This window comes from Microtus oregoni, unplaced genomic scaffold (assembly GCF_018167655.1).
Source record: "Microtus oregoni isolate MIOR12 unplaced genomic scaffold, Mior012 000050F_ref0000143, whole genome shotgun sequence".
In the NCBI taxonomy this organism is placed as follows: Eukaryota; Metazoa; Chordata; class Mammalia; order Rodentia; family Cricetidae; genus Microtus; species Microtus oregoni.
In genome coordinates this window covers 150,245-162,813 of record NW_024543256.1, presented here as the reverse complement: position 1 = coordinate 162,813, position 12,569 = coordinate 150,245, and the positions used below count along the sequence as shown (strand labels likewise).

General features: G+C 45.4%; 1 protein-coding gene across 2 annotated transcripts; it reads right to left on the bottom strand.

Annotated features, from left to right (window-relative positions):
- Nucleotides 1-298: 298 nt before the first annotated feature.
- Nucleotides 299-12,253, bottom strand: LOC121437262 (zinc finger protein 275). Of its 2 annotated transcripts, XM_041637122.1 has the most exons (6): nt 12,130-12,253; nt 9,971-10,047; nt 3,514-3,587; nt 2,952-3,066; nt 1,844-1,945; nt 299-1,461 (listed from the first exon to the last, which is right to left on the bottom strand). In XM_041637122.1, exons 2-6 carry the CDS (start codon nt 9,996-9,998, stop codon nt 299-301), a joined length of 1,482 nt encoding a protein of 493 aa, XP_041493056.1. In that variant the 5' UTR covers nt 9,999-10,047; nt 12,130-12,253. The 2 variants fall into 2 exon arrangements, with proteins under 2 accessions (XP_041493056.1, XP_041493057.1); XM_041637123.1 differs by lacking the exons at nt 3,514-3,587; nt 12,130-12,253 and having other exon boundaries at nt 9,971-9,981.
- Between the last annotated feature and the right edge of the window lie 316 nt (nt 12,254-12,569).

Below are 12,569 nucleotides of genomic sequence, written 5' to 3'. Positions count from 1 at the left end.
CCAGCTCCCTACTTAGACCCCCATATGCAGATTTTTTCTTCTCGTTCTGGATATGAGGATTAAAATACCTTGATGGTATTTTCTGCAAGGAAAAGTAGGCAAGCTATGTTAAAATGGTAAAAGTCACTTTCAATAGGTCTACTGGGAAACATGAACATTTATAAATTGCTGGTGGCAGTACAAATCATTTCAACCTCTCACACAACAAAATAGATAGAAGAAGCGCTACAAAACTGTTCATCTCCTTTGACTGGGCTATGGCCTCTGTGGACCCCTGCTACAGGTCCTAGGGCAGTGTCTACTGGTGATGGGAGGGCTGGTGCTTCTGCAGTGCTGAGTGCCTCTTGAACACACGACCACACTCACTGCACTCACAGTGCCTGGCCGCACTGTGGATCCGCCTGTGGCGGCTCAGGCCTGAGCTCCTCCGGAATGCCTTGCCACACTTGTCGCACTCATAGGGTTTCAGTCCGCTGTGGATGCGCCGGTGCTTGATGAGGTCAGAAGGCCCCCTGAATGCCTTGCCGCACTCGCCACAGGCATAAGGCCGCTCATCGCTGTGGATGCGAGTGTGCTCCAGCAGGCTGGAGCTCTGGCGGAAGGCCTTGCCACACTGGGTGCACTCATAGGGCTTCTCACCCGTGTGGATCCTCCGGTGCTTGGTGAGCTCTGAGCTCCTCCGGAACAGCTTGCCGCAGTGAGGACAGCCGTAGGGTTTGGCGCCGCTGTGGATGCGCTGGTGCTCTGCCAGGCCGTTGACACCACGGAAGGACTTGCCGCAGTCATCGCAGTCGAAGGGCAGGTGGCCCGTGTGCATCCTCTGGTGCTTGGGTAGTTCCTGGCGGTCCAGGAAATCCCTGCTGCACGCCTTGCACGCAAAGGGCTTTTCCGAACTGTGGAGCTTCTGATGTCGAAAGAGGTTGGTGTTGGCTTTGAAGGACTGCCCACACTCCTCACAATCAAAGGGCTTCTCTCTGCTGTGCACCCTCAGGTGCTGACTAAGGCCTGCGTTCTTCTTAAACCTTTTCCCGCACTCCTCACACTCAAAGGGCTTTGCCTCCCTCTCCATTTGCTCCCTTTTTTGCAAGGCATCTTCCAGAGCCCCACTGGGGCCAGGCTGGGGCTGAGTGGCCACAGCTGCGTGGCTCTTCCTGTGCTCATTAAATTCTGACACCCCCCTGAAGACCTTCCCGCAATCGCCACACTCCCAGCCCTTCTCCTCACTGTGAACCCTCTGGTGCTGAACAAGGAGCACTTTAAGGCGGAAGGTGTCCCCACACTCTTTACATGCAAAATGGTGTTCTATGGGCAGACTTTGTGGGCTCCCTCCCCTTCCCCCAGAGTCCCCATTCTGTTTGACCTCAGCGCTGGGGTCATTGGCCCTCGGGGAGCTCCTGGACGCCATCTCTTGCAGCTGGGCTTCTTCAGCCATCTTCTGGTGGGAGGTCACGGAGGAGCTTTCTACAATGATAAATGACACACAACAGTTTATAGAGGGCCCAGGAAAAAGGTTACTTTCCTTTGTTGATAAACCCCTCTCCTGCAACTGCTGAGAACCAGCAAGGGAGGGCCTGTAAGCTAGCAGAAGCAAGCGCCAAAGGGAAATGTGGGGGAGTCCTGATTGTGGCCATTGCTTATCAAAGGAGCTTTGAGCAAGGGTACAGTCACAACTCATTACCAGAGCTTCAGGGGACCTCTTGACACTAACTGTAGACTCCCCAATCTTAGCTGGTCTTCCTGAGTTGGAAACATCAACCCTAAGAGCTCAGCAGCCCCACACAACCCAAATCTGTACCCCTCTCCCAAATTTCCTCATGCTTCTTCATGTTCCCTTTATGCTCACCAGGGTGCTTAGTGTGATCTGTGTTGAGGGATGGATCTGATACCAACAGAATTTGTCCTTGTGACAGGTGAGATACCAAAGCAGGACTCACAACAGGAACTCCTGTTAACGGAAGAAGACGGCTGGTGATATCAGCATGAAGGAACAGGAGAAGAGCTGTCAAAGGAGATCCCCTCCAAATCTCCTGGGCTGTCTATGACTTTCTTATGTAAGTCACACATGCAGTTCAAATGCATTTCCCAAGTACCAGCTCCTTCTGGGGGACTCTAAGGAGGCAGGCTCTGGGCCCTCAGCAGAGGCCCCAGAAAAACAGTAGCTAGCATCTTGGCCACATGAACTTAGCTCCTTGTTCACTGAGTCACCCCAGTACCCCACTGCTGAATGTCATGCTCTTCCCAGACCTCTACAACACTTAAACCAAACTCTTAACTGTTCCTTCTTCAAAAAATCCCCCACCCCATGCAAATACCTAATGGATAAACAAGAGCTCTCAACAATGACCTTCAATCAACTGGCCATATGATTGGTATAATTTATGTGTGTGTGTATGTGTATGTACAATATACCATAGTATATATAGTACATATATACTATATATATTGCATTTATTTGTATATATTGGTATAATTTATCATCTCAGCCTTATGATTAAGATATAGCATTGTTCTGATCAATTTAATGTTTGATATGTTTTTTATTTGAAGACAATGTACTGCATTTTAAAAATACTCTAAATTATGACAGGTTTGCTCTAATTTTAATTTTTGCATTTATTTCTTTAGTGTGTGTGTGACTATGTGTGGATGTTCATACCATGGTGTGCTTGTGGAAGTCAGAGGACAACTTGCACAAATTGATTGTCTCCTCCTACTTCTGGGGATTGAACTGAGGTCAGCAGGCTTCTGTGGCAAGAACTTTTACCTGCTCAGCCATTTCACTGACTACTGTTCTAATGTCCTTCAAGTGAAAGATGGGAATGAAGAGATTTTTCCATGCCATGAGGAGTTGGGGGAGCTGTTGTTGAGTGAAATGGTGTGTGGGTGGCCATGTATCCTCAGCTCCACTTTCAGTAGATGGTGAGTCTGAAAAGCTCTGGGAACATCCTTACCAATGGAGGTCACAGTCCTGGAATATGCCACTGCCTGCTGCTCCAGGTTCAGACTCAGATTCAGCCAGTTCTGTTCTGTGAGGTACCACGGTACAACATCAAATGACACCAAGTCCTGAAATAAATCCATTGATAGTCAGTCTTTTAACCTAATCTGTAATAAGGAAGGGTGGCACCAGTGATGTCGGGGGCAAGAAGGATAGGGCCTGAAATATTCACATCGGTGTATGTTACTAATGTGGAGCTCCAACCACAATCCCAAGGAGTCCTAGAAAGAAAACATGATCAAGCACAATGAGACCTGGGCTGTCTAGCATGGGACTCCCATTGTCTTCCCAAAGAACACAGACTTAGCTTTCTCACATATACAATGGGCATCATAAGCACACTGGACATCCATTCCTTGGCAGCCTATGGGAGAGAAGCAGAGGACAGGAAAAAGGGCAGTAGCCAGGGCTCACACTCTGCTGCAAGTCATGCTGGGCAAGAAGCAAAGGCTGAGGCCAAAATCAGGGAGCAGTGACAAGAATCTCAAGCAAGGCAAGAGGGAAGCACAGCTCACCTGGGCCTCCGGCATCTCAAGAGGGACTGCCAGGACCTGGTTTCCTGGGGCTCCGTCTTGGGGAGCAGGTAGAGCTAAGGAAAGTGAAAAAAGCTGTGAGTAATGACAGCCCTGTTTCTGGGTCCCCTGGGATGGCATTAGTGACTTCTTATTTTGTAGTTTTAAATCTTACAGAGTCTTCTCTCTCAGGCGGGGCAGAATGACAAGGCAGAGCATGTGTGTGCCTGAGAAAACATATATGAAACAGCAGGAAAGTAGGCTGGGAAAGAATTAATATAGGTAGGCCAGAGGAGGGCAAGATAAGACAAACAAATGCCAGTCTAGGCAGAGTCGGAGATAGCTACAGAGAGCTGCTGGTAGGAAGACTAGCTGCCAGAGACTGGCTGACTACAGAGTTTCCCTAAAGTAAGCCTGGGTGAGTTCAATACTCATACTATAAAGGGAAGAAGCACACTAAAGAGAGTACCAGAAGAACTAACTCAGAGATAAGGGGTCCTTTCATGGACACTTGAAACTGATGAGGCCACAGAAAGGAAGAGAGATGACAAAGAGCAAGAACCTGAACTTCTTTACTAGCAGTGGGGTCTTTAAAAGTACACCCTAGTATAATAAGTCATTGGGAGAAAACCATGAAGAACTCTCTTATGTTATTCAACAAAATGGGAAGTTGAAAAAATACCTGGAGAAAAGTACTTCTAAGAAAAGTTATTCAAACACTACATTGATAAAGAAAACATTACATGTGTATGTGGGTGACCTTTTCCTCCACATTCTGATGTCAACTCAATACAACTCAATATTAAGTGAAAAGGAAGCATTTTAGCATTATCTGAAGGACAACAAAACCCCAGGTACTCAGAAAGACTTAACTATGGCATCTTTGAAAAGGTAAATGAAAATGTCCACATGTATGGCCATGGTAGAGTAACAAGTTACAAACATGTGTTCAACAACAGTTTTTAATACCAGGGTAGTAGGAAGCCCAGGATCAAGACTGCAAGAGAAACAAATAAGGCAAGTCTTGTCACCAGTTTAGTGCTCTGCTTGGTAGCAATGTCCAGAATGAGAGTGTAGGAGGGGTGAAAGCAAATGGACAGAGCTTAGCAACCTCAACAGAAGCTTCAGGGTGGCAGGGGAAGAGGGAAGTTGCAGAGCAGAGTTCAGAAAGCACTGTGCTAGGTAGGAAAAAGAAGTGAAAAGGCTTCCCTTGAATCTTTTCTGACTACAAGTACTGAATGAAACTCCCAAGGACTGTAAGGTGAACAGTTCCCAAGATCTTACCAACTCACATAGAGTTTTTATGATTCCCAGGGACATTCAGAGGCCAATACAGAGGGACCATGACGTAACGGTAAGATCTGTCTATCCTTAAAGTCCAAACTACAAAAGATCTGCCTTATAAAAACTTAGTACCGGCCCCAATGACATCAAAGTGACCTACAAATAACTACTTGTAACCCTCAAAGTCTAGACACTCAACAAACTAATCATTATAACATGTAATTCCCAGTAAAAATTGAACTGCCAAGAAACACAAAATATGCCACCAACAGTTAAGATAACAGTCAAAGAAGCATCCAAAAATGGATAGAACTAATAGATAAAGAAAAATGATAATTTAATTATGCCCCAGCACTGAAAGAAAAACAAGGACATGGGGAGATACAGAAGATATAAAATAAAAAGAACCAAATGAAATTTTTGCAGATAAATGTATATAAAATTAAAAATTTCACTGGGTGTCATTAGTAGATTTGATACTATGAGAAACAGTGGAAAACATGAAGACATGGCAACAACTGTTACCTAAATGAAGCCAGAGAGAGAGCTACCATCAAAATTCAATTTCTAAAAATGGTAAGAGAAAACTCTTAAAAGTACCTGGAGGAAAGAAATGATGCAAAAGAAAGAAAGCAATTAAGTCTTATAAAATTTTATAGTCAGAAAAAATATTAATCAAAAATGAAGAATAAATATTTTATACAAAAGCCAACGTTTAGACAATTTGTCATTAGCAGCTCTGTACCATAGAATATACTAAAAGAGTCGGGTGGTGGTGGCGCACGCCTTTAATCCCAGCACTCAGGAGGCAGAGGCAGGCGGATCTCTGTGAGTTCGAGGCCAGCCTGGTCTACAAGAGCTAGTGCCAGGACAGGCTCCAAAAAGCTACAGAGAAACCCTGTCTCGAAAAACTTTAAAAAAAAAAAGAATATACTAAAAGAAAACATTCAGGTGGAAGAAAATGGAATCAGATTTAGAAATACACGAAGAGTGTAAAGCCATAGGGAAACATAAGACTTTCACCTTCTGCATTTCAAAATCTTTGAAATTTAACTGATCATTTCAAGAAAATGCAGTTGCTAAACATATAAGAAAAGTAAAGGGAAGAGAAGAGATGGGGCAAATGGAAATAAATAGCAGGACAGCAAACTTAAACACAGATCATTACGCTAAATGATGGGTTACACACTTCAATTAGAAGGACAGATTGTTAGAATGTATTAAAAAAGAAGAGTGCATACTGTCTAAAAAGGTGTAAAGGACACAGACATGTTAAAAGAAAAAGCACAGAAAACAGTATTCTGTAACCAATAGGAAGAGTCTAATCTCAATACACAAAAAAAGTATGTGGGGAGAAGGTGAATGACCAGGCTGGCTCAGAGTTCTGAAAATTCTACTGAAAGGTCCTAGAACTCAGAGCAAGAAGAAAACTTGAAAGGTTTCATATAAAAATCAACAGGTGGCCAGACTAGAATAACATGCAGCAGATTACAAAAATGTGAAGATACAGGTAGGGATAACATTTGCCTGAAAACCCAAAGAGGAGAAAGAAAGCAGAGAAAACACATTTTCATAGAAAAAAGGAAAACACTGAGTCTGACCTGGAGCTAGAATAAGCACATTGATTCAATGTTTGTGTAGCTACAAAGGAAGAGAGATAAGGTCGGGAAAGACACATTTTCAGTTTCTTTAATGTGTGGCTTTTTAGACATCAAGCTGAATTTTATTGATATCAGAAAAGACCAATTTTAGATAGCGTTTGGCAGGTAAATGTGGGATAAGACAGATGGTCAGCATGCCAGAGAACAGGGCTGAGACCAAGGAGATGGCAGGAGAATGGCCCTTGAGGGCATATAAAAAGATCAGCATTTCTTAGGATAACCATATGCAGTGAAACAAAGAGGACTAGTGGAAACCTGTCAGCAGCCTGTGAAGGGGGAGTGACCAGGAAGTCTAGGCACAGCCTTCTTGGAACCATCTCCTTAAGCTATCAGCTTTATAGAAAGATATGAGCAGAAGAAGGTCTAATGTCACCCAAAAGTCCTTGCAAGCCCTCCTACGCATTTTTAGCTGTTTAGCAAAAGTGTTTATCCAAATGTGTGAGTTCATGAAGAGATATTCAGTGGACAAACCCTCTCTTTGTCCCAGTGCCACCAAAGCGGTGATCCTCTGTCTTAATAAAATTCTTCTGATTTGGGCTTCTTAAACAAACACAATGAACTGATCATAAATTTATAAACGATTTTGTTTTTAAAACAACTCACTTCAAGTGAAATGGGACATCACATCATGGATGTACTTCAGGGAAAAGATGGTCTACTATAAACCTTTTCTTGCCTTCAAGCCAGTAATAAGCTTTGGTCTAGAGCACAAATGCATATCCTGCCCCCCTTCAAAATCAACCAATTCAGACACACTGACTTTCACGCAGATATACAGATGCCAAGGTTGTGGCCCTCAAAGCCTGTGAACCTGCCAAGAATACCATCTCTTATCGTAGGAGGTTTCATCTAATAATTCAGACCTTAATGCAAATGTCACTTCCTTAAAACCTCTTTATTCTCCAGCCCTGGCAGTTTCCTCCAAACATTTTCACTAATGAAAAATTCTCCTTTGAAGTTGCTTGTTTTTCTCATAAAAAGAAAATCTGATCTAACAGGACAGTACCTTTTCTCCATTGGCTACCCCTAAATTCCCAGTGTCTGTAGCAGCTCCTGGCAACATGTAGGACATGGCATGATGTAGGCCTATGTTTCACAGCTACCTTTAAACCATACTATCATTATGCCATTGCAGAGCCTCGCTGCATAAATACATTATACTTTTCCTATCTCTCTCTCTCTCTCTCTCTCTCTCTCTCTCTCTCTCTCTCACACACACACACACACACACACACACACACACACACACACACACACCTTTAATGGAACTAATCCCACTGAAGTGTTTTTTCTTAAGTGGCATGATAAACTGTTAAAGCCGTGGAGCTACAACTCTAAAAGAACTGTTAATTATTCTTCCTATATAGCAATAGAAGCAGCCCTTCCTGTACTAGTTCACCCTAGGGATTTGGCTTGAGAGCACGTTAGCTCCTGGTGGCTATGTGACTGCCACCCACAATAACAGAGCCCCTGACCACACAGAGATAATTTAAAAGGTACTCATGAAAACAAGAGGGAAAAGGTGGGCCCTGCTTTCACAAAAGTAACTAAATCTCTATGCAATTAGCTAAGTGTAGCAGGAAAAAGGCTTATCCTAGGTATAGGAAAATCACTTAAAAATGATAATAGACATGAATCCACCGATCCTGAAGACAACTGGGTCACTTAGTGTCTGTGTTGTACAACTATTCCACTTTAAAATGATGGAATATAATCTAGAAAAGAAGCTGGATGCTGTGACAACAGTGACAAGCACAGGTGACCATTGCCTTCTGAAATGGATCTTTGGCGATCAAGGTCCAATCAACTCCATATAGAATATGAAAGTAATTGGAGTGCACCCAGTGGACGTGGAGGGCAACGCTAACCTTGAACATAAGACACTTTTATTCAGGATAGAAAAACATACCCTGAATCCTTGGCCTAGGCCTGAAAAAGCATGGGATAAATCCGGACTAGCTGAACATAGCGGACAATGAGGAATACTGAGAACTCAAGAACAATTGCAGTGGGTTTTGATCCTACTGCACGTACTGGATTTGTGGGAGCCTAGGCAGTTTGAATGCTCACCTTACGAGACCTGGATAGAGGTGGGCAGTCCTTGGGCTTCCCACAGGTCAGGGAACCCTGATTGCTCTTCGAGCAGATGAGGGAGGGGGACTTGATCGGGGGAGGGGGAGGGAAATGGGAAGCGGTTGTGGGGACGAGGCAGAAATCCTTAATAAATAAATAAATTTAAAAAATAAAAAAAAAGAATTTTCTATGGCATACTAGTAAGTGGGAAAGGAAGCTGGGGGAATCCCCGCAGGAAAACAATCTTTCAAGGCAAATAAGACTGTCTTTCTTTCCATGGGACACAAAGGCTTTGTCAAGGTCAACTGCAAACTTCATGTTGGGTCTAGCCAAGTCCATGGCTGCTGCAGCTGTTTAATAACCATCTGCTGCGAGAAACCATGCACGCCAACCGTGTAAGTGTTCATTGCGGGGCTGGCCAAGTGTGAGTTCTAGAACAGCAGACCTCACCTGCCGAGCAAATCCTGCTTCAGAACAATATGTACATTTTTAAAAAAATGTGTTAATGTATAGTCATTGATACTTCCACATATGTGTTTACTGCAGTATTATTCATAGAATTTGCCTGAGTATCCAACAGCAGATAAATAGAATACGGTATAAGACACAATAAAGTGTTATTCAGCCATAAAGTAAGTTTTACCTAAGCAAATTATTTGAATTTATTGCATGGAATTACAAATGTTAAGGGACCCAAAATAATCACTGTATTTTTACCTGAAAGAACAGAAATTGGGAGTTGAATTCAACATGGAGCTAAAACAACGTATATCATAAAAACTGGTGAATAATTTGGTGTCTTTTATACTTCCCTGGACAGGCATTATCTTTCTGTGGCAGCAAAGTCACTCAACTAAGACCCATCAATCAAAATGTAGTGTGGCCATGTTTAAGAGAGATTTTCTTGGTTGATAGTTGATGTTGGAGGGGCCCGTCCTTAGGCAGCAGAGCCCGAGCTGTATAAAAAGCCTAGCTAAGTAGTGAACCAGGAGCAGGTCAGTAGCGCTCCACCATGCTTTCTGTCCTGGCTTCCCTCAAGCCCAATAAACCCTTTCCTCTCTTAGTTGCTTTTGATCAGGTGTTTTTTCACACCACCAGAAAACCAAGCTAGAAGAGAGCATATAATTTAACTGTTCAGTTCCCTTTAGGGCCAGGGCAAATATGTTTCAAGGTTGTGAACACTCGAAAGAGATCTGGTTCTAATGGGTGCTTTCAGCTCCCTCTCCCACACTGTGATTCCCTGGTCTCCCCATTTTCCTTGCCCGGCAACCTCTTTGCCTGGCACTGTGTCTAAGATTGCCAGAATTGTTTCTGGCTAAGTAGTTCATCAAGATTAGCATATATGAGCTTCCGGAACCCAAACACGTCTTCACTGTCTTGTGCTGCTACCCATGGGCCTTGCTGCAGCACAGCAGACACATTCTGCAAACACCTAGACTTACCCAAAAGAGACACACAGGGATGACTCATCTTGTTTTAGACCAGTTCCAAGAGATTAGTCCAGCAGGGACGGTCTCACCTGTTGGATTGAAAGAACTCAGGTGAACAGAAGCAGGCTCATGTGTGCATCTTCCAGGAACCTGTCCGTTGGTAACGAGCGCTCAAGGGCAGGACAAGCTGTGTAACTGAACCGGCACTGCCAAGGTCTGGGTGTGCCTAGGTGAGTCCAGGGTGCAAGGCCTACTGAGTGGGCCCCGGGGCTACAGGTGCGCCTGACATGTATGTTCCCAAATGAACCTGGCAGGCCAGGAGGTGGGCAAGAAGCTCATAGGTCCATCTTGTACTGTGAAAGTTGGCTGCTACTCAAAAAGCAGAGACTCCTAAAAGGCCAAAAGTGATGGCTGTCTTACCAGGAAAGTCTGTTTCTCTTGGGCTATTTGTGCCTGTGTTATCTTTTGTCTGTATGTGTTTTCTCTCTCACATTGCCTGGGCACCTGTCTTTCTGTTTAGGTTTTCCTCTTTATTCCATTCTATTAAAAGCCAGAAGGTAGACCATAAGGAGATTTTGTAGTGTTTGTTGTGTTTAATTGAGGAAAGATTTATGTTTCCATTTCTCCAAGAATATGCACTGATATCTTTCTAAAATTCAAAATAAATTGTAAGTATAGAATCACTGACGTTACACTGTGCAAATATAAAAGATTCCAAACTGGGGATATGGTGAATGGTTATACAGCTGCCCCAGGTCACCCAAAGAACCCAAACAGTTTTGGAAGGGCTGGATCATTGTGTTAGAAGCTAGGCTTATGAAAAATCTAGTGGCAGAACAGCAGGTCTGGGTGGGTGTCATGGAATTGGCATATTTCAACATGTAGACATTGGGGCTGTCTAGATTTGGAGGTTCCCTCATGTCTCATCAGACCGTTTTCCCATCCAGGAGCTTCCTTCTGAAGCTGTGCTGGTGATCAGACCTCAGGCAAGAGAACTCACTTTTTAGCTGACTTTCTAAAGGGTCTATCACTGACAAAAGGCTAGAAATCACTGTGCCATGGAATTCTAAATCTAGGTCCAGGACCACTTTGGGGCAATGGACCAGACGATGTCAGACACTGTGAATGTTGTTTCTATAACAAGGCCCAATGGGAGAAGGGAGAAGGCAAGTGGTCCTACCTAGGAGAGGTGCTATTCAACTAGTCCTATACGAAATTGTCTCCTAAAGGAAAACGTAAAGGCTGAGGATTAGAAGGAAATGTTCTACTGACCAAGGACACCGGAGGGGGCTGCCTGCCTCTGAGTCCAAGGCTGGCTAGAGAGTCAGCTGGTACAGGGTGAGCCCTCTGGGAAGAGGGCCAGGAATGGGGGGGGGGGGACGCTGAAAAGGACTATCGGCTTTGGGCAGCAGGCAAGTAGGAGTACTCGTGTGTGTAAAATGACATGTAATTAATCACCAAATACAGACTGCAGGAACCAGCAAAGGAGTTTAGGAGAAGGGGGCAATGGAGTGGCGCCAGAAAATGTGACTCCCAGGAAGGCCACAGTAGAAGCTCTCTTCATCCAGCAAGCAGTCCCTTCTGCACCCTCAGCTCTCTGCAGCAGGCAACAGGCCTGCTCCCATTATTCTCACACAACCCCAACTCAAATGAAAAGGTAGGTATCCCCAAGCCAGAACCTTCTTCTGGGCCCCAGAGGTGCAACCCCCTCCCCCATTCTGGGAAAAAGTCTCTTCAGCCATTCCCCCACCGCGCCAATCCCTGTGGCCTCCACGTCGATGGTGGCTGTGGGGAGCGTCCACCACCAGCTCCTGACCGGTTCCCAATTCTTAGCATCCTTCAAAGAGCAGCACAGACCTCAGCACATTCGCAATTCTCGCCTTTGACCGCTGCCCCCAACCCTGCACGAGAAGGCCTCAGGGCCTTTCCATGCTCACGCACCACCAGAGACCTGTCCCCTTCGGCCCTTGGCTTGCCCCAAGGCGGAGCAGCTCTCCTCTTTGGGAGACGCCCTCTCCTCCGCATATTCTCCCGTGGTCCACGCACTCACTCAGGCCCCCAAGCACATCCTCCCGCCGCCCCGCATGCTCTTTTGGGCCGCACATCCTTGATCGCACACATCTCTCATGATCACTCGAGTTGCACGTCCCTCTCGGGGTCTGCACGCTCACCCGGCCCGCAGCACCTGACTCTGGGCCCTCGCAGAAGCGGAGCTGGCGCTGTGCAAGCAGGCCCGGCGTGGCAGGAAGCGCCAAGGAGCCGCCAGCGCCTGCCTGGCGGAGCCCTGCAGCTCGGTGGCGCGTTTCCGGAGCCGGGGTGTTGGGGGTGGAGGGTGGGGGGCCGCCTGGGGTACTGAGAGTGAAGCCCCGCCCCGGCCTCGGTCCCGCCCGGCCTGTAGGCTACCTTTGGCATGAAATGGGGTGGGAAGGATGGGGGCGTGTCTGGGGCGGGGTGAGGAAAGGAGGTGGGGTAGGTGAGAATGGAAGAGCAAAATACATGGATCCTGGGTGATGAGATAAAAAGCACGGAAAGAATGTAAAAACGAATGATGAATGAATAAATGAGCAAAATAAATTGATTCGTAGTGGAGACAATAAAGAAATTGACAAGG